We start from the raw sequence: 21235 nt of genomic DNA on the forward strand, positions 1-21235 counted from the left end.
TTCTATTGGAGGAGAGGTTGGATTTTGTTTTTTGTCGCGTGCCTTAAAAGTGAGAATATGTGATGACTGCTACCTTGAAGCGACAGAAGATGTCAAAATATCGCTTACGTTTTTATGATAATCGTGTAAATGTACCAATCGCTTAATGTTAAAGCAAATTGAGTAAAAATGTCAAATGATAATGCCCAATTATTTTCAAATGTTTGCTCTTTTGCACAAAAAGATATAACCTGGAATTGGAGGAGAAAAAATCACCTTTTACTGTTCGCCATACCGACCCTCATTAATTTATAACATATATTTCCGCTGTTTGTCAGCATACACTTATTTGTGTCATTATTTTCAACGTTCGTTGATGGCTTATTTAAAAGCTTGTTATCAGAAATACTAATGGCAAGTGACCAGCATCAGCGACAGCATCCCGTTTCCGCATGGCCTGCTGATAGATATCCTGTGTTTCTCCTTTGCCATGAATTGTTATGACAGCTGACATAACAGGCCGGAGGTGGTTTTTAACAAGCAATAATTCTGTCTATTTGGAAAGATTTTACTCATTGTTATTTTTATATTCTTCCTCTCTTTCCTTTCTTTGTTGAGTATTTCTTTCACTTGTTCGAATGTAGCTGCCTGCCGCCTAGTTCATGTGGAGAACCGGCAAAATTTAATGATGGATGGCTCGACAACAAAAAAAAAAAGGTTGTAACGATTATTTTTATATTTTTATGTGGCGACCGAAATAAAATGAAATGCTTGAACATACATACATATATGCATATACTCTTTTTCACATATTTATCGGGAAGCTGTTTTTAACCTTTACAAGGGGTATTAATAAAACTAAGTTCATTAAAATGATACCAAGGTATGAAAAGAATAAAAAAAGTAAATGTGTGAGTGTGTGTGTGTGTGTGCAAGAACAGCAGGATATCATCATCATCATGACCTTCTTCTACAAATGATGCCGGAGCATTGGGAAACATTTCAATTTGTGTTAGAATTTTGATTTATTTGGCAACCTGTATTATTTGTGGTCAAACATTGGAAATCATTCAAATAATTGGAATGTTTGCGTTTGACAGTATTTATTTTGAATAAATCATCATATATTTCTATAATAACATTTTCTTTTGACTCGTAGGCGGGATCTTATCGTTTATTTGATTGTTAGCAATATTTTGGGAACATATGCTGTCTCAAGCGATTTTTCCGTTTTTTATAAGATGTGGAGACTGGAAGTTAAAAACTACCAACTATAAGAGCCAAACTGGTTATATCATAAGGTAAATTTTCATTATTTCAACTAAAACTATTAAAGAAAAGAAATGATAAATGTTGAGTCCTTGGTTATATACGTTTATATTGGGAATTTGCGTAAAGTAACTCATACCAACCAATTTTCAATCAAATTGCACTAAATTTGATTTGAGTATTTATAACCTACAACACTATGGTATTATAAGTTTGATTGGGCCAAAAAATATATAACACCTCGAAATATCCGTCCGTCTGTCCATGTTAATTTGTAATCACTCTACAGGTCGCAATTATGGCCCGATCTTCACGAAATTTAGAATGTAGATGGGGCTAGGGCCAGAATAGAAGCCTATTGCTTTTGGAGATGATCGCATAATATTTAGAGGTTAAAATGGACCAAAAAATTTTCCTGATTGTAAAGTTGCTCTACAGATCGCTATTATAGACCAATCGACGCGGAAGTTAGCATGGGGCAAGAGCTTAGGGCTGGGTAGAAGTCTTCTAATTTTGATGGTCATCGAGTAATATTTAGTTGGTGAAATAGACCATAATATTTGTGTTGAACAAAAGTCAAATTTTCCATTATAGACGAACGGGTCAATTCTGACCGTTGTGTAGATGCCGATAGTAAATATATCGGATACATATAGCGAAATATATACAATGTGCATATACAAAGGAAAGGGATGTAAACTAGAATGCTTATATCTCAAGAATGGCTGGACCGATTTTGACAAAGTTTGTCAATTCAGAATGGCCTCTTGGCATAAAAGAATAAATGATTTTAATATAGATTTTGTAGCATTTGTGACATTTTTTTTATTTTTTCATATATTTTATCGCATGCGATTTTTTCAATTTGACTTGGATGACCGTTGGATTATATTTAGCTGTAAAATGGACCACAACAACTAACAGCACGACGGAGTGCGTAAATATTAGGCAAATGTCCCTGGTCAAAATTCTAAGGGCAATATCTGGGCAGTGCTCCGTGATATAATTTAAAAAGCGAAATCTTCCAAAATGGATTTGGACATAAAGAGGCTTCTAACATATTGTAGTGTTGTAGGTTATCACATGGTTGGCCCCGCACGACTATAGCCTTTGCTTACATGTTTTAGGATGTATGCGATTACTGGTACCAAATATCATTGCTACACAGTACATATTCTCACCTTGGAAAGATTTTTGTATGCCAATTTGGCTTGGAAGTTGATTGCATGATTCCAATTTCCATCTTAAGTTCAAAAACATCACAACCAGAGAATCTCATAGCTCAATAATAAGTTCATTAACAACTTACACAACTTAAATCAACGTAGCAGCATCCTAACTTTATTTAAGCGCGACCATGTCATTAGAAGAAAGTTATGAAAACATTTGCTTTTAATTTCACCATTTTTATACCCTCCACCATACATAGTATGGAGTGTATATTAAGTTCGTCATTCCGTTTGTAACTCATCGAAATAATCATTTTAGACCCAACAAAGTATATATATTCTTGATCAGCGTATAATTCTAAGACGATTTAGCCATGTCCGTCCCTCTGTCCGTTTGTTGTAATAACGCTACAGTCAAAATGAATTTAGATATGAAGCTAAAATTTTGCATAGATCTTTCTTTTGTCTGCAGGCAGGTCAAGTTCAAGATGGGCTATATCAGTCCACGGTATCGTATAGCCCCCATATAACGGTACTCCCCGATATTCGGTATTTTATGATTTTAGCCACGTTTTTCAACGGAATTGTCTAAAAATCCACACAAAGAGTTCCTTGTGGGTACTTTATCCCTTGGAAGATAATTATCTATATAGGTCCACGATATCGTATAGCCCCCCGATATTCGGTATTTTGATAATTTTAGACACATTTTTCGATGGAATTGTCTAAAATTCTACACAAGGAGTTCATTGTGCGCACTTTACATCCTAAAAGAGAACTCTCAATATAGGTCCACGATATCGTATATCTCCTATATAACGGTACCCCCGATATTCGGTATTTTGATAATATTAGACACATTTTCCAATGATTGTCTGAAATTCCACACAAGGAGTTCATTGTGAGTATCTTATCCCTTAGAAGAGAATTATCTTTATAGGTCTACGATATTGTATGGCCCCCATATAACGGTACTCTCCGATATTCGGTATATTGATGATTTTAGCCACTTTTTAACTGAATTGCCCGAAATTCTGCACAAGGAGTTCTTTGTCAGTACTTTACCACCAGACATAGATTTGTCTATATAGGTCCACAATATCGAATATACCCCCCCCCCCCAAATATCGGCAACTTCCGATATCCGGTATTTTTAAGATTTTAACAGAATTTTTAAGCGATTTTATTTTTTGGAAAATTTCCTAATTCGTTCAAAATTGTGGAGGGTATTCAAAGTTCGACCCGGCCGAACTTACTGCTTTTTTACTTCTTTAACATGGGCATGTCATAGGAAGTGAGTATTTACCAAAAACCACCAAGTTGTTGGTAGGTTAGAAAAAAAAAACAGTAATTAAAGGTCAAATATTCTGGCGGGCCGACTATATGATACCCTACACCACTATGCATATTTTGTGGAGCTCCCGTAACAAAAGAATTTATTTCAAGTAGATCATACCATATATCAATATTTGGCTTTAGATCAGTTATAGTATGCTGTAGAGTGCACGATATCATTTGGAGAAGGATTATATAAAAAATTATATTGGATCCGAATTCCACAAAATGGAAACATACGCCCTGAAATTCACTCCATTTGGACTGATATCAGTCAAATAATGGCACAATGAACCTGAAATCGGATTAAGAATATATATTTGATCTCTATCCAAATCGGAGCCGATCCCGATAAAATTTGGCAAATGTATTTTCGAGCTCTATAAGATATCTATTACCAAATATCATTTTTGTCAAAGGCATATTACGAATGTGAGGGACTCAAACACCAAATCGGATGAAACATTCTGAACCGATTTTTATCAAATTTCATGGTCTTGCTTCTTGACTGAATTCGGTCGGATGTACCAAAATTCAGGGCTGATATTGGCCATTCGGTGAACAATTAACCCGAAATCGGTTAAAGATATATGTGGATGCTATATCCAAATCTGAGTCGATCTTTATAAAATGTGGCAGAGGTATTTCTGGACTGTATCTGATATTTGGTACAAAATATCATTGTTGTCGAATGCATATTACGAATGTGTGGGACAAAATAGTGGTCGACTTTATTCTCCGGTTGAAATGAAATTTATATGTTTGGCCCCAGGGCGAACCCTATTGTCATTGGTGATAATCGGATCACATTTAGATATAGCCCCCATATATCTTCGACCCATTTTGGGTTAATGGCCAATATAAGTCCAAATGACCCGCATTTTGGCACATCCAACAGAATTCTAGAAGTCTAGAAGAAGTCGAGAAGCAAATTCATTAAATTTGGTGGAAACCGGTTCAGATATAGCTATAGCTCCCATATATATGTTTTATCCGATTTTGGGTTTCAAGTCGCTCACATGCGTAATATGCACTTCACAAGAATGATTTTTTTGTACTGGAAATCAGATACTGCTCGAAAATACCTTTGTCAAATTTTATCGAGATTGGTTTAGATTAGGATATAGCTCCCATATATATATTCAACCAAATTCGGGAAAATTGGGCAACATCATGCATAATATGCATATCAGTCCAAATGACCTGAATTTTGGCATATTCGACTGAATTCAGTCTAGAAGCAAGTACATTAAATTTGTTGAAAATCGATTCGGAATTGGATATGCCTCCCATATATTAGTTCCCTCTGAAACCAAATTATATCTGCCCTGGCCATAGGTTGATAGGTGTAATGATTTACTTCAAATAAATTCGTTTGTAACGGCAGCTCTACTAAATATTCATATTGCTGTAGGATATCATATAGTCGGCCCCACCCGAATTTTGATTTTCCTTACTGTTTGGTATTACTCCCATGTAAAGTAAACCCCGACTCCATGTATTTTTTACGGTTTAGTTATATTTTACAATTTATTTACCTATAATCGGAAAACTGGTCAAAAATTCAGAAAGAGCCTTAAAGGACCTATACTTTAAAATGTCGAAGATAAATTAAAGAACTGTGAACCACATCAAAATATGAACCTGTTGTTTTAAATTCCATTTGGGGGAGTCCACTTTCAAAACCATCTCCGAACTCGATCTAAGTTTGATAATAATTTTGTGGAGAATTTTCCAGAAAAAAAGTTATTCGAAATGGAATTCAAGCGTGATATATATATATATATATATATATATATATATATATATATATATATATATATATATATATATATATATATATCACGCTTGAATTCCATTTCGAATAACTTTTTTTCTGGAAAATTCTCCACAAAATTATTATCAAACTTAGATCGAGTTCGGAGATGGTTTTGAAAGTGGACAAATCCCTATTGAAATTGGAGACAATCGGTCAAAATTTAGATATATCTCCCATATATATCTTCGTCCGATTTGCTTTTTATTGTGCACCAAACGTGTAATATCAGTCCGAATAGTATGGAATTTTGCACGTACGATCAGATTGGACCTGAAAATGAGTATGCCAAATTTGATCGAAATCGGTTCAGATATAGCTATAGCTACCATATATATTGTTCATCCGATTTGTTATTTTTGTATGATTGAATTCTCCCATAAAAACTTTTAATTGTTATGCGCAGCTCTGCTAAATTAGCAAAGTGGTGTAGGGTATCATAAAGTCGGCCCCGCCCGACTTTAAGACCTTCTTTACTGGTTTTAAAGTTGGCACAGTTAGAATCATATTAGCATATAAAAGCTACGATATGAAAAACGTGTAGCCAAGTTACTTAATTCGTGTGAATATATGATTTATTGCATTAACTCACCTCATATGAACCAGCTGTGTCAAGAATATCCAGCGTGAGACTGACACCGGCTATGGAGAAGTTGCCCTGATGCATCTCTTCGATGGTCCTCTTGTATTTGGTCGTAAATGTGTTGTAAAGGAATTGTGTAATTATTGAGGTTTTGCCGACTTTGGCAGCGCCCATGACAACGATTTTGTGACGGGCATTTGTCGGGCCGATGGCATCGTCCACAGCATTATTCCGGCCAACTCTGGAAAACATGACAACAAAATAAAGTTTGAATGCACATTGTTGTTGATGGTTTTTGGGGTTTTTCTAAAAGGGTGTAATGGAAATCTTCAGAATGTTTTTTTTTATTTTTTGTAGGATAATGTGAGACATAAGGATAACCAATGGGCTCTTAAAGTTTGACAATGTTTTTATACCCTCCACCATAGTATGAAGGGTATATAAAGTTTGTCATTCCGTTTGTAACACCTCGAAATATACATTTTAGACCCCACAAAGTATATATATTCTTGATCAGCATAAAATTCTATGTCGATTTAGCAATGTCCGTCCGTCTATCCGTCTGTCCGTCTGTAGAAATCACTCTAGCTTCCGAACGAAATTAAGTAGGTTGATAAAATTTTACTTAAATGTACATTATGTCTGCAGGACTTTTTGTATTGAAAATGGTCCATGTAGGTCTTTGTATAGCCTACATATTTGGTACCTCCCGATATTCGGTATTTTGATGATTTTAGCGACACTTTTTACCGGAATTGTTTCGAATTTGGTATTTGAAGTTCGTAATGGATACTACAGCCTATGCCAGCAAATTGTCTGTGTAGGTCCACGTCTTCGTATAACCCCCATGTAACGGAACCCCCGATATTCGGTATTTTGGTGATTTTAGCGACATTATTTACCGGAACTATTTCAAATTTTGTATTTGAAGTTCGTAATGGATACTACAGCCTATGCCAGCAAATTGTCTGTGTAGGTCCACGTTTTATAACCCCTATGGTACCTCCCAATATTCGGTATTTTGATGATTTTAGTGACATTATTTGCCGGAAATTTCAAATTTGGTATTTGAAGTTCGTAATAGATAATATAGAATAAAACAGAAAATGGGCCATGTAGGCCCACGTCTTCGTATAGCCCCCATATAACGGTACCCCCGATATTCGGTATTTTGATGATTTTAGCAACATTATTTACCGGGATTGTTTCAAATTTCCCAGTTGAAGTTCGTAATGCATACTACAGCCTATGACAAAAAATTGTCTGTGCGGGTCCACGTCTACGTATAGCTCCCTATAACGGAACCCCCGATACTCGGTAGTTTGATGATTTTAGCGACATTATTTACCGGAATTATTTCAAATTTTGTATTTGAAGTTCGTAATGAATACTACAGCTTATGCCAGAAAATTGTCTGTGCAGATCCACGTCTTCGTATGGCCCCCATATAACGGAACCTCCGATATTCGGTATTTTGATTATTTTAGCGGCATTATTTACCGGAATTATTTCAAATTTTGTATTTGAAGTCCGTAATGAATACTACAGCTTATGCCAGAAAATTGTCTGTGCAGATCCACGTCTTCGTATGGCCCCCATATAACGGAACTCCCTATATTCGGTATTTTGATGATTTTAGCGACATTATTTACCGGAAATGTTTCAAATTTGGCATTTGAAGTTCGTAAGGGATATTACAGCCTATGACAGAAAATTATCTGTGCGGGTCCACGTCTTCGTATAGCCCCTAATAACGGAACCCTTGATATTCGTTATTTTGATGATAAGTCTTAGACAACAATACCAATGGGAAACTGTTTTTACTGTTTGGAATCTGATCCAATTTTTAAGGCCATATGATCGGTCCACTAAATTTTTCCAAAGAACTACAAATTTTTTTTTCCAAATAACTCTTATACCCACACTCTCTCACACATATATTACTGTACAAGGATAACCGAAAAAAACCAGCTAGCTGCTGGCTGTCTAGGCACATCATCTGTTACATATGTCTGTATGCATGCATGTTTCCCGTCCATAATAGAGATTGATGTTCACTTGGATGAATGTCCTCCCGAGTTACATGTTAATGTGGGTGATGGCATAATGACTGCCAAAGAGTAGCTAAACAGCGAGCGACAGAGATAGAGAAAGAGAGATTGACTTCGGCAACTGCAACCTTGATGCATTGGCAGCAGCTGTTCGTTCAATGGGTTCACCGAGGTGTGCATCGTTGAGCGTTGAGTGTTGAGCTGTGGTATGGTGCGGTGTGGTGTGGTTCGGTGTTGTTGAATGGTTTCATAATGGATTTAGATTGTTTTCACTTTGTTGGTTGGTTGTACGTTGTCGTTCTCAGACAGAGTAGATGTTGTTGTGGGTTCTAGCTGGCGGTAACTGTGGCATGTTGTTGCCGCTTCCCTATGCCATACAAAACAAATTCAATTATAATTGTTGTCATCGTCGTAGATACATGTGTATGTATGTGTATTTGTGTTGGTGGGTGTGTGCGTATTTAGTTCTGTTGGGTGGTTAAATAAATTTATAATAAAATAAAACTAGTCGGAGAGTGGGAGGGTGGGACAGATGTACAAGAACAAGTTTAACCCCAAATGTGGTTTGTGCCATTTGCTTTGGTTTTGAATCACCACCTAACTGGATTATCGAAGAGAATTAGTTATGGTCGTTGATGATTGCATTAGATGGCAGAATTTTCTTTCACTCGGAATGGTTATCGAATAGTAGTTTCTCGTTTGAAATCAAATTATAAGGAAAGGGAAAATTTAGCAGAACTAGAAATGTTTTAATAAAAATTTATATTTTCTTGAAAACCTTGAAAATTTAAGGGATACTATAGTACGATTGCCCGATATTATCAAATTTTTGCAAAACGCTATATTTGTCAGATTTGAAAATTGACCTAAACTATTTTTCTCGTACCTCCCCCACAAAAAATGAAAATTTTTAGTTACGAAAATCGACATATGGTGACAGCAATTTATTTGGATCAACGCAAAATTCTAAGAATATTTAGCCCTCTCTGTTAGTCTGTCTCTTGCAATCACTCCATTTTCCGATTGAATTAAGAAACATATTCTTTGGTGTGAAGGGTTTAATTATCTCCTACCGATGTTTACAGTGATTATTTGAGTACCAATCTATGATCGGTATTTAAATGACTTTATCGATTGTGGTTGATAAAAACCGTTTCAGAACATTCTACCTAGTCATAACCATCGGCCCTGCCGTCTAGTATGGTGTATATGGTGCATCGTAATATTTTTACTAAACTAAGGCCAAACGTGCTGATCTAAATAACGGTTTTAGACCCAGGTCTCTTTGGAAGACATTTGGAGTCGATCTAACTAAGTCCGTCTGTCTCAATATTTTCATTAACACAAGATCTGGTGTGAAGATGATAGATATCGGCCCACCCCTCCTGCTACCTCCCTAGGAATAACAAGTGCAAAAAAGCTGTATACCCTCCACCATTTGGAACGAATTTGGCAATTCTAAAAACAATAAAATCCGTTAAAACTTCTGTTAAAATCTTAAAAATACCGAATGTAGCTTTTATATTAGGGTCTATACGACGACATGAACCTGCGTAGGTAACATTTGTCATAAGCCATTACAATATTCAAATGCGAAACTTAAAAAAATCGGTAATAATGTAGATAAAATCATCAAAATACCGAATATCGGGAGGTACCGTTATATGGGGGCTATACGAAGACGTGGATCTGCACAGAAAATTTTCTGTCGTAGGCTGTAGTATCCATTACGAACTTCAAATATCAAATTTGAAACAATTCTAGTGAAAAAGGTCCCTAAAATCATTAAAATACCGAATGTCGGGAGGTACCGTTTTATGGGGGCTGTACGAAGAGGAAGACCAGAACAGACAATTTTCTGTCTTAGACTGTAGTATCCATTACGAACTTTAAATACCAAATTTGAAACAATTTTGGTGAATAAAAACGCTGAAATCACAAAATACCGAATATCGGGAGGTACCGCTCTACGAAGAAGTGGACCCTCACATACAATTTTCTGTCTTGGGCTGTAGTATCCATTACGAACCTTAAATACCAAATTTGAAACAATTCCGGTGAATAATGTCGCTAAAATCATAAAAATACCGAATATCGGGAGGTACCGTTATATGGGGGCTACACCAAACCGTGGACCTACATTGCCCATTTTCAATACCAAAAGTCCTGCAGATATAACATACATTTGAGCAAAATTTTATCAATCTACTTCAATTCGTTCGGAAGCTAGAGTGATTTCCACAGACGAAGAGACGGACGGACATCGCTAAATCGACATAGAATTTTATGCTGAATATATATTCTTTGTGGGGTCTAAAATGTGTATTTCGAGGTGTTACAAACGAAATGACAAACTTAATATACCCTCCATGCTATGGTGGGGGGGAGGAGGTGGGGGTCTAAGAAATGCTCATAAAATGTGAAAAAAGTCCGATTCTCTTTGAATTTCACACATCCCAATATTTTCACTAAACGAAGATCTGGGTTAAAAATGGGATGTATCGGTCCACTCTTTCAAGTACTTTTCCCCAAAGGGTTAAGCAATTTTGAAAAACTATTTCTCTCAAAAAATGCGAAAAAAAGCCTCTGATTTCTTCTAAATATGACTTTGTGCATTTGTTTATAACATGGAGAAGCATGCGATATGGACCCATAGTTACTTATGAGGATCTTCATAGAATCACTTTCTGAGTCGATTTATGCATGTCAACCCGTCTGTCCGTCCGCCTGTCCATGCATTCTTGTGAACAAAATGTAGGTCGTATTTATTATCCAATTGAGATGAAATTTTCCACACAGTATTTGTTCGGCCCTAGGACGAACCCTATTGAAATTGGTGAGAATTGGTTCGAATTTAGATATACATATATTCAACCGATTTCGTGTTAATTATCCACCAAATTGCCGATATCAGTCCAAATGACCTGAATTTTGGCACATCCAACCGAATTTACTCTAGAAGCAAGTAAATCAAATTCAAAATCGGTTCAGATATGGCTGTAGCTCCCATATGGATGTTTCATCCGATTTTGGGTATCAAGTCCCTCACATGCGCAAAGATAATATTTCACTCCGCAAAGATAACATTTTGTACCATATATCTTATGAATCTCAAAAATACCTCTGTCAAATTTTATTGAGATCGGATCTGATTAGGATATATATCTTTGTACAATATCAATGCACCAATCGTCTAATATCAACCCAAATAGATTGAATTTTGGCTATTCCGACTGAATTCAGCCCAAAAACAAGAGCTACAAATGTTGGTGAAAATCGGTTCAGATGTAGCTCCCGTATATATATGCCTCACCCGATTTGCGGTTTTAAGTTCCTTACATGCGTAGTATGCACTCCACATGAATGATGCTTGGTATCAGATATCAGGTACAGCCCAGACATACCTCCGCCAAATTTTATCAAGATTGGTTAAGATCTGGATATAGCTACCATATATATCTTCAACCGATTTCGGATAAATTGCACACCAAATAGCCAATATCAGCCCAAATGACTTGAACTTTGGCACATCCGACCTAACACAGTCTATTTGGTGAAACTCGGTTCAGATATAGCTATAGCTCCCATATGTTTAGTCCGATTTGGTTATTAAGTCACATTCGCAATATGCACTCCACAAGAATGATATTTGGTACCAGATATCTTTTAGAGCTTGGAAATACCTTTGCCAAATCAAGATCCTTTCAGATTTGGATATAGCTCCCATATACAGGGTGAGATACAAAAAACTGCAACAAAGTCAAACGCCATAATTTTTACATTTTTTTTTTAAATTTTATTGAATGAAAGCAAAAAAATGTCGGAAATAGCATCAAATTTTAGAATATGTTTAGATTTATTCGGATTGGTCACCTTTGGCACGAATTATGACTTTGAAACGGCCAATGAAACCGTCACACCTTGCCCGAATGTTGCTCTGCGGTATTTTGGCCCATTCCCGGCGAAGTGCTTGCTTGAGGTGATCGACACTTTGGTATTTTGTAGTGCCAACCTTGCTTTCCTAAATACTCCAGATACAATAGTCCAACGGATTGACATCCGGAGATTTTGGTGGCCATTGTGCGCTGGAAATGAAGCGAGGAACCTAATTTTGTAACCATTCTTAAGTGGCGCGTTCTGAGTGCGATGGTGCTGAGTCCTATTGGAATGTCCAAGGTCTGCGGCCAAAATGTTTGCGTGCCCAAGGTTTTAATACACCCTCCAGAATATTTTCGCGATAATATTTGGCCTTTGGCTGTTTTCTTCCGTCCACTTCGTTGACGTCGGGCTACGCTATCAATATCATGGTAACGAGCGATGGTACGAGACACAAAAGATTTATTCACATTTAAATGCTGAAGTGCTCTAACGATAGCTACTTGCGGTTTCCCAGGTAAATATAAAGAAATCATACTATCACGCTTGAATTCCAATACGAATAACTTTTCTTCGGGAAAATTCTCACCAAAATGCTTTTGTACTCTTGTACATAATATAATGATCTCTCACAGGAATAATTTTATCAGCTGTCGGACGAGTGGCTTAGAAATGACAGCAGTCTGAAGTTGGTTGCAGTTTTTTCATCTAATCCTGTATTTCTTCAACCCATTTCGGGTTAATTGTGCACCAAGTGACCAATATCAGTCCAAATGATCAGAATTTTGGTGCAGTCGACCGGACTCTGTCTAGAAGCAATTTTGAAAATCGGTTCAGATGTAGCTATAGCTTCCATATATATGTTTCATCCGATTTGGTCTTTAGGTCACATTCGTAATATGCCCTCCAGAACAATGATATTTGGTTCCCGATTTCTTATAGAGCTCGGACATACCTTTGCCAAATGTTATCAAGATCGGCTCAGATTTGGATATACCTTCCATATATAAATCCGAATTCACGTTTATTGTGCAAATATAGGGTAATATCAGCCCAAATGGAATGAATTTTGGGACTTACGTTTCCATTCCGATATATATTTTTTTAATATAATCCTTCTCGAAGTGATATCCTGCACTCTATAAAAATGTTATTTGTTGTAAAAATGTCTCCGTCAAGTTGAGTGAAAATCGATTCAGAATAGGATATGCCTTCCCTCTAAAACAAAATTATAACTGCTCTAAAGCCAAAGGTTGATTGGATGGTTTGTTCTACTTCAAAACAATTGTTTTCTTAAGGGGGCTCTATTAAATACGCATAGTGGTGTAGGGTATCATATAGTCGGCCCCGCCTGACTTTTGACTTATCCTTACTGGTTTTATTATACCTGCTTCAGTAACATCATTGAGGTTGATCTACGTATCTAAAAATAGCTAGAAAATTTATCTCAATTCTCCCTTTTTAGGTATGCCTAAAAGGCATACATATTGCTACCGCCCCTTTAATTAAGAATACATTTAAGTAACAATCCTGGCTTCTTAAAATACCAGGATTAAAGGGCAGATAATAAAACGAAAAATCTTCTCATTTTATGCATTGACAAAATTACGCTTCCTTTCCAATTTTCTAGTTCACTGCACATTCCAATCCCCAATTTCTTTTTTCTTGCATTTTTTTTTAATTTTTCTCTGAAAATGACAAATTACAGTCATCAATTTGATGTTGTTCGCCATAAATAAACACGACATTTACCCACACTGAAGCAACAACAACAAGGACAACGATAACCCCATGCTTCCTTCAATGAAAATGGCAATGAGCCAAAACGCCTTGCAATGATTCAGAAATCAACCTCTTAAGCACATTCTATCCATTTTCATGATCATACTGTAATTAATTAAACTGTGTGCGGTTAGAGAAGGGGATTCTCTCCCCTTTTGTTAAAACCATTCTGCTAGTCACCGTGGTGGCATTTAAAAGTTAAGGTTGTCGATGAAACAATTTCTCATAAAGTTAGCCATTGTGCTATTTTTACGTCATTAAACATGGCTTTGGGGCGATTTGCTTAAGGCGATGTCATTACAAATAGATGCAAAAATATATATTAACAAAAATTGTTGAGCATTTCAATTCTGCAAATAATTTGCGCTGTAAGGTTAGGAAAAGTTCTAAAATGGTACTAAACTTTTAAAATGATACCATTTGCTATTATGCCAACAATACGTTATGTGATGAACGTTATGTGATAGAGCTAAAAACTTGAAATTTAGTATGAGAATCAAGGTTTGAATGTATGTTTGATATATAAATTGAGTACTTAGTGTGCGAACTGTACTAAATGGTACAATATTTCTAATAGTTTGGTTTAGGGTGAACGAATGAATCTAGAATTTTGAAATTTTGTATTAGGGTCCCTGTTGACGATAGGTTTGTGATACAGAGATGGTTTCGGAAATGTGTACTAAAGGTGCACGAAAAGTACTAAATATTAACTTATAGTACTATATTTGTTATAATTTGGTATTGTGTGAACAGAGATAGTGCTTGTACTATAATTGTACGAAACCTACTGAATGGTACTATATTTGGTATTGGTTGAGGGGATACAGATAAATTTCTAAAGTTTTAAATTCAGATTACTGATGATGCTTCCTATATTGTACAAAAAGTACTACATGGTAATAAGGTAGGCATTGATTGAACGAATACGAATACGGCAGGAAACCTCAAATATGATAGAGATATGGATGTTTCGGAAATATGTACTATAATTATATGAAAACTACTAAATCGTACTATATTTGGTATTGGGTGATGGGATAGAGTAAAGTTCTGAAGTTGAATATTTAGATTGCTAATGGTAACTGTGTTTGAGGTTTATAGGTGGGTTCGAAATGCGTCCTTTATTTGTACGAAAAAATGGTACTAAATTTGGTATTGCTACCTCAAATTTTATACTAACGTCTCTGTTAGTTTCTGAACTATAGATATGGTTTTGGAAATGCATACCATAATTGTAAGAAAAGTACTAAATGGTACTATATTTGGTACTGGGTGAAGGAGTAGCGATAAAATTCTGAAATTTAATATTTATAATACTGATGATATTTTTGTTTTTGAGATTTGTCGGTGGTTTGGAAATTCGTCCTATATTTGTACGAAAAGTACTTAATTTGTTACTGGGCGAAGAGATAGAGCTGAAATCTTGAAATTTGGTTGAGACATGAAGAATATTTTTGAAATGTGTACTATAACTATACGCAAAAGTACTAATTGATACTAAATTGTGTATTGGATAAAGGAATAAGGCTTGAAATCTCAAATTTGATATTAAGGTCTATATTGGTATCAGGAATTGAAAGAAATTGAGATATGTAGGTGATTTTGGAAATGTGTGCTATAATTGTATGGAAATAGTACTAAATTTGGATCAAGGGATAGCGAAAAGTACTAAATTTGGTACAATTTGGTATTGGGCGAATAGATAGTGCTTGAAATCTGAAAATGTATATTAGGGTCGCTGTTCATCTGTAGGCTGGACATATAGAGATGGTTTTGGAAATGTGTAATATAATTGTATGAAAACTACCGAATGGTAGTATATTTGGTATTGGATGAAGGAATAGGTCTGGAATTCTCAAATGCGATATTGAGGTCTCTGTTGGTGTATGGAGTTGAGATATGGATACTGAATTTGGTGGATAGACCTGAAATCCTGAAATTTTAAGATATTGAGATGGTTTTAAAAATGCATAATATAATTGCTCGAAAAATACTAAGTGGTACGAATTTTGAATCTAGGATGGAGAGCCGCAGGTTGTTTTAAATATACGTACCAAATTTATTGAAGTGAAGGGATAGAGGTGAAGTTCTGAAATTTGATATTAAGGTCATTGTTGGTTTCTAGGGTTTACATGTGGAGACGTTGAAATAGTTTTGGACAGAAAAATTAGATGTGGGTCCATTGTGCAAGGGTTTAACTAATAAGCTCTTCGTTGACTTCAAAATGAAAGACTTTTTGGAGTAAAAGTAAAACAAACTTCTATTATTCTTTCCGAAAATGGAAAACCCTGAAAGTCTGAAAATTTAGACGATGAACGAAGAACGAAGATTATATTTTGTTAAACTGAACAAATTGTTCATTTTGAGTACTAGGAAGTAAAAACGAGTTTATCTTCCACCATGTGGTAGAGAAAACCTTTAAAAATATAGTGATCGTTGTTGAATATTGGGTCCATTGCCAATGATATCGGTTGACAGAAGGACTTAAAAATGGCGTAAGGACGATGGCACCGGTTTCCTGTTTACTGGTTTTTTATCTTTTCCGAGTTTCAAACTCCAAATTGAAAAACCAAGTAAAAGAGAAGCTAAGTTCGGCAGGGCTGGGGAGAAAGCATCAAAAAAAAAAATATAATAATAATAATAATAATAATAATATAATAGTAATATAATAATAATAATAATAATAATAATATAATAATAATAATAATAATAATATATAATAATAATAATATAATAATAATAATAATATAATATAATAATAATAATAATAATATAATAATAATATAATAATAATAATAATAATAATAATAATAATAATAATAATAATAATAATAATAATAATATAATAATAATAATAATAATAATAATAATAATAATAATAATAATAATAATAATAATAATAATAATAATAATAATAATAATATAATAATAATAATAATAATAATATAATAATAATAAGAATAATAATATAATAATATAATAATAATAATAATAATAATAATAATAATAATAATAATAATAATAATATAATAATAATAATAATAATAATAATATATAATAATAATAATAATAATAATAATAATAATAATATAATATAATAATAATATAATAAAATAATAATAATAATAATACTAATAATAATAATAATATAATAATAATAATAATATAATATAATAATAATAATAATAATAATAATAATAATAATAATAATAATAATAATAATAATAATAATAATAATAATAATAATAATATAATAATAATAATAATAATAATAATAATAATAATAATAATAATAATAATAATAATAATAATAATAATAATAATAATAATAATAATAATAATAATATAATAATAATAATAATAATAATAATAATAATAATAATAATAATAATAATAATAATAATAATAATAATAATAATAATAATAATAATAATAATAATAATAATAATAATAAAAATATAAATATTAAAAAAAATAAAAAAATAATCCGTCGAAAAGTACCGCTAAATTAAAACCCTTAGACAAGACTGCATAGACAATTTTCGTCATAGATTGTAGTACCCATTATGAACTTCAAATACGAAATTGACGCAATTCCGGTGAATAATGTTGCGAAAATGCTGGAAATACCGAATGTCTCGGTGTAGCATTATATGGGTGCGTAGACCTATGTAGACAATTTTCTTCCAGGGGGTAAAGTTCTCAGAGGATACTCCTTGTGTGGATTTATAGACTATTCCATTAAAAAATATGGCTAAAATCATCAAACTACCGAATATCAGGGGCACCATTGTAAGGGGCTATACGATATCGTGGATATATATAGAAAATTTTTCTTTTTCGGGGGGTAAAGGACTCACAGAGAACTCCTTGTGTGGAAGACCATTCCATTGAAAAATGTGACTAAAATCATCAAAATATAGAATACATGGGTGTACCGTTAAATGTGAGCTATACGATATCGTGGTCCTTATGGACAATTTTCTTCTCCTTGTTTTGAATTTCTGACAATTCCATTGAAAAGTGTGGTTAAAATCATCAAGATACCGAATATCTGGAGGTACCTTTATTTGGGGGATGTACGATATCGTGTACCTATATTGACAATTCTCTTCTAGGGGGTAAAATACTCCGATGGAACTCCTTGTGTAGAATTTCCATTAAAAATTGACTAAAAAAATGATCAAAATTCCTAATATCGAGGGGAACCGTTATACGGTACCGATATAGCTCATCTTCGAACTTGACCTCCCTGCAGACAAAACAACTCTATGAAAAAGTTGAGCTTCCTATCTCATGCCGTTTGGACTCTATCGTGATTAAAACAGACGGACAGAAGGCCAGACGGACAGGGCTAAATCGTCTTAGTATTGTACGCTGTTTAGGTCTAAAGGTCTAAAATTATTATTTCAATGAATTACAAACGGAACGATGGACTTAATATACCCTCCATGCTATGTATGGTGGAGGGTATAAAAATTGTTATAAAACGTAGAGGACGTAGAAACCATTACGAATCCTAAGCAACGAAGTTGAAATAATTTCGTTAGAAAATAAGCCTTAAAACATCTGAATATTAGAAGGTATCGTTACATGGGGGTTTTAGGAAAATGTGAACCCGTACAGACAATGTTCTGCCACAGGAGGGGAACCCGTCAAAAAATCTATGTAACGAGTTTTAAACAATTATTTTAAAAATTGTGGCTTGAATCGTCAAAATATCGAATATCGGTAACTACATTGATATCGCATTTGTATGTGGACCGGCCTGGCCCACTTACGAACTTAACCTGCCACTGACAAAATACACTTGTGTGCAAAATGTTAGCCTCCTATCTCAATTCGTTCGAAAGAGAGCGTGATCAAAACAGACAGATGGATATGAGTAAATCGACTCAGAATTTTATGCTGATCAAGAATATACATTCGTTGACGAGTCTATAATGGGTATTTCCAGCTATAAACGGAACAACAAAGTTAATATAGCCCCACAGTATAACCAGTAAAGGAAGTTTTAAAGTTTCAAAGGACTAAATATGCCGAAGCATTCGTACCTTTTAAATTCGGACTTGTATTGCTCATTTGGTGCACAATTAATTTGAAATCTGATAAAGATATATATGTGAGCTACAACGATATTTCTGAGCTGTATTTGATATATTTCCCTGAATATCGTTGTTACGGAGTGCATATTACGGCTATGGGTAACAAATATAACAAATCGGATGAAGAGTATATTTGGTAGCTATAGCTTTATCTGAACCGATCTTCATCAAAATTGACATACTAGCTTCTAGACTCAATTCGGTCGTATGTGCCAAATTTTATCCCATTTGGATAAATATTAGAAGTTTGGCGCACAAAAAAGGAGAATCGAACGAAGATAGATATGGGAGCTATATCCAAATATAAACCGGTCTCGATAAAATTTAGCTAAGGTATTTCTGAGCTGTATTTGACATATTTCCCCAAATATTGTTGTTACAGAGTGCATATTACGGCTGCGGAGGACAAAAATAACAAATCGTATGAACAGTATATATGGGGGCTATAGCTATATCTGAACCGATTTCGATCAAATTTGGCAAAACAAGTGATTTGTGTAAAATTTCATCTGGATAGGGCAATAAATGCGAACTGTACTTTGTTTACAGAAATACATGGACAGACGGACGGACATGCATAAATCGACTCAGAATGTGATTCTATGCAGATCATCAAAAGGAACTATGGGTCTATCTTGTTTCCTTTTGCCTGTTACAAACAAATGCACAAAGACATAATGCCTTGACCACCTTGTGGTGTAGGGTATAAAAATGCCTAATCCGAATTTTTGGAACGAATAATTTAATTTCAAAAATTTCATTTCAAAATTTCGTTATTTGCAAATTTAATATAATATATCAATAAATATTTGAAGTGTATGTGTTTGTGTTTGTTTGTGATTGTGTGTGTGTGAAGCCCTTTTAATTAACTCTCAGTTTAGAGAGTAAAGACAATCTAAATCAAGGAATAGCAACAAAATAATTTACATTAATTCTACTTAAAATCCAATGAGTTCTGTAATCATTCATTAGTAATCAACTGTATCCCCCATTTTGCGAAAGGACATGGCTAGACAGAATACATTTAAACAAGCAAATGATTGATTTTAGTTGCCATTCCTGCCATTGGCTTCACTTCACTTCAGCCATGTATCCACCCATCCACTGTCCCAGGGACTGACCGATTGAGACAATAAAATGTCATTGGTGCTTCCGAAATTAATTAACATTTGACCTTTTATCCCATTTCGTATTCCCCCAACTGTGACAGAATCAAGGGGGTTGGGGGACTAAAATAAATAACTACAACTAAATTTATCCATCAACAGGATACCACAGATACCCAAAACGGGAGAATACGATGTTTGTATGTGGAGAGGGACAACAAGAAATTGAAATAATGTTATTCACATCAACAATGGAATATATTAAAGGCAAAAAGTTTTATGCGACAAGCACAAAAGGGTCCTTTTCAATCAAATCATTCACTCACACACACACACTCGTTACGTCTCCCTCCTTAACAAGCAACAAATGACAGTCTGCTCATTGGGATAGTTGTGAATGCATAAAGAATTGATGATGAATTACCGACTAGCAACACTCTCTGTTGATTTAATGGACTTGAATAAATTATTAACGAAATAATCTGAATAATAAGAACAATGACATGGACTTTTATCATTCGTTGGGTGGTAACCTCTTGCCAGGGAAGGAACTTAAAAGATTATTTGGAATGAAATTGTCATTTTTGTTTTAATTGTATTTTATTTTGGAAAAACCTTCTAGAAATTGGAGAGTAAAGTGTTCAGTTCTTATATAAATAATTGGGAATAACCTTGTGCTCTTCATTCTGATTTAGAAACTAAAAAAGTAAAAACAGTAAAGAAAGTCTTAAAGTCGGGCGGGGCCGACTTTATGATACCCTACACCACTTTTCTAATTTAGTAGAGCTCCGCATAACAATTAAAAGTTTTTATGGGAGAATTCAATCACACACGCTATGATTATAATTATAATTTAAAGTTCAAAGGACTAAATATGCCGAAGCATTTGTATCTTTTAAATTCGGAATTGTATTGCCCATTTGGTGCACAATTAATTTGAAATCGGATAAAGATATATATGGGAGCTATATCCAAATCTGAACCGATCTCGATAAAATTTGGCAAAGATATTTTCGAACTGTATTTGATATATTATCCTGAATATCGTTGTTACGGAGTGCATATTACGGTTGTGGGTAACACCTATAACAAATCGGACGAACAATATATAATATATATGGGACCTATTGGTATATCTGAACTGATCTTCACTAAATTTGACAT

General features: G+C 34.2%; 1 protein-coding gene across 1 annotated transcript in view; it reads right to left on the reverse strand.

Annotated features, from left to right (window-relative positions):
* Positions 1–364: 364 nt before the first annotated feature.
* Positions 365–21235, reverse strand: part of LOC131801051 (dexamethasone-induced Ras-related protein 1-like) — a 31024-nt gene continuing 10153 nt past the window's right edge. The window contains exons 2-3 of the mRNA XM_059119015.1: positions 6161–6392; positions 365–532 (exon numbers count right to left, since the gene is read on the reverse strand). Of these exons, the coding sequence (XP_058974998.1) occupies positions 365–532; positions 6161–6392 (400 nt within the window). The remainder of the gene's footprint in view (positions 533–6160; positions 6393–21235) is intronic.

Source organism: Musca domestica, unplaced genomic scaffold, assembly GCF_030504385.1.
Source record: "Musca domestica strain aabys unplaced genomic scaffold, Musca_domestica.polishedcontigs.V.1.1 14, whole genome shotgun sequence".
Classification (NCBI taxonomy): domain Eukaryota; kingdom Metazoa; phylum Arthropoda; class Insecta; order Diptera; family Muscidae; genus Musca; species Musca domestica.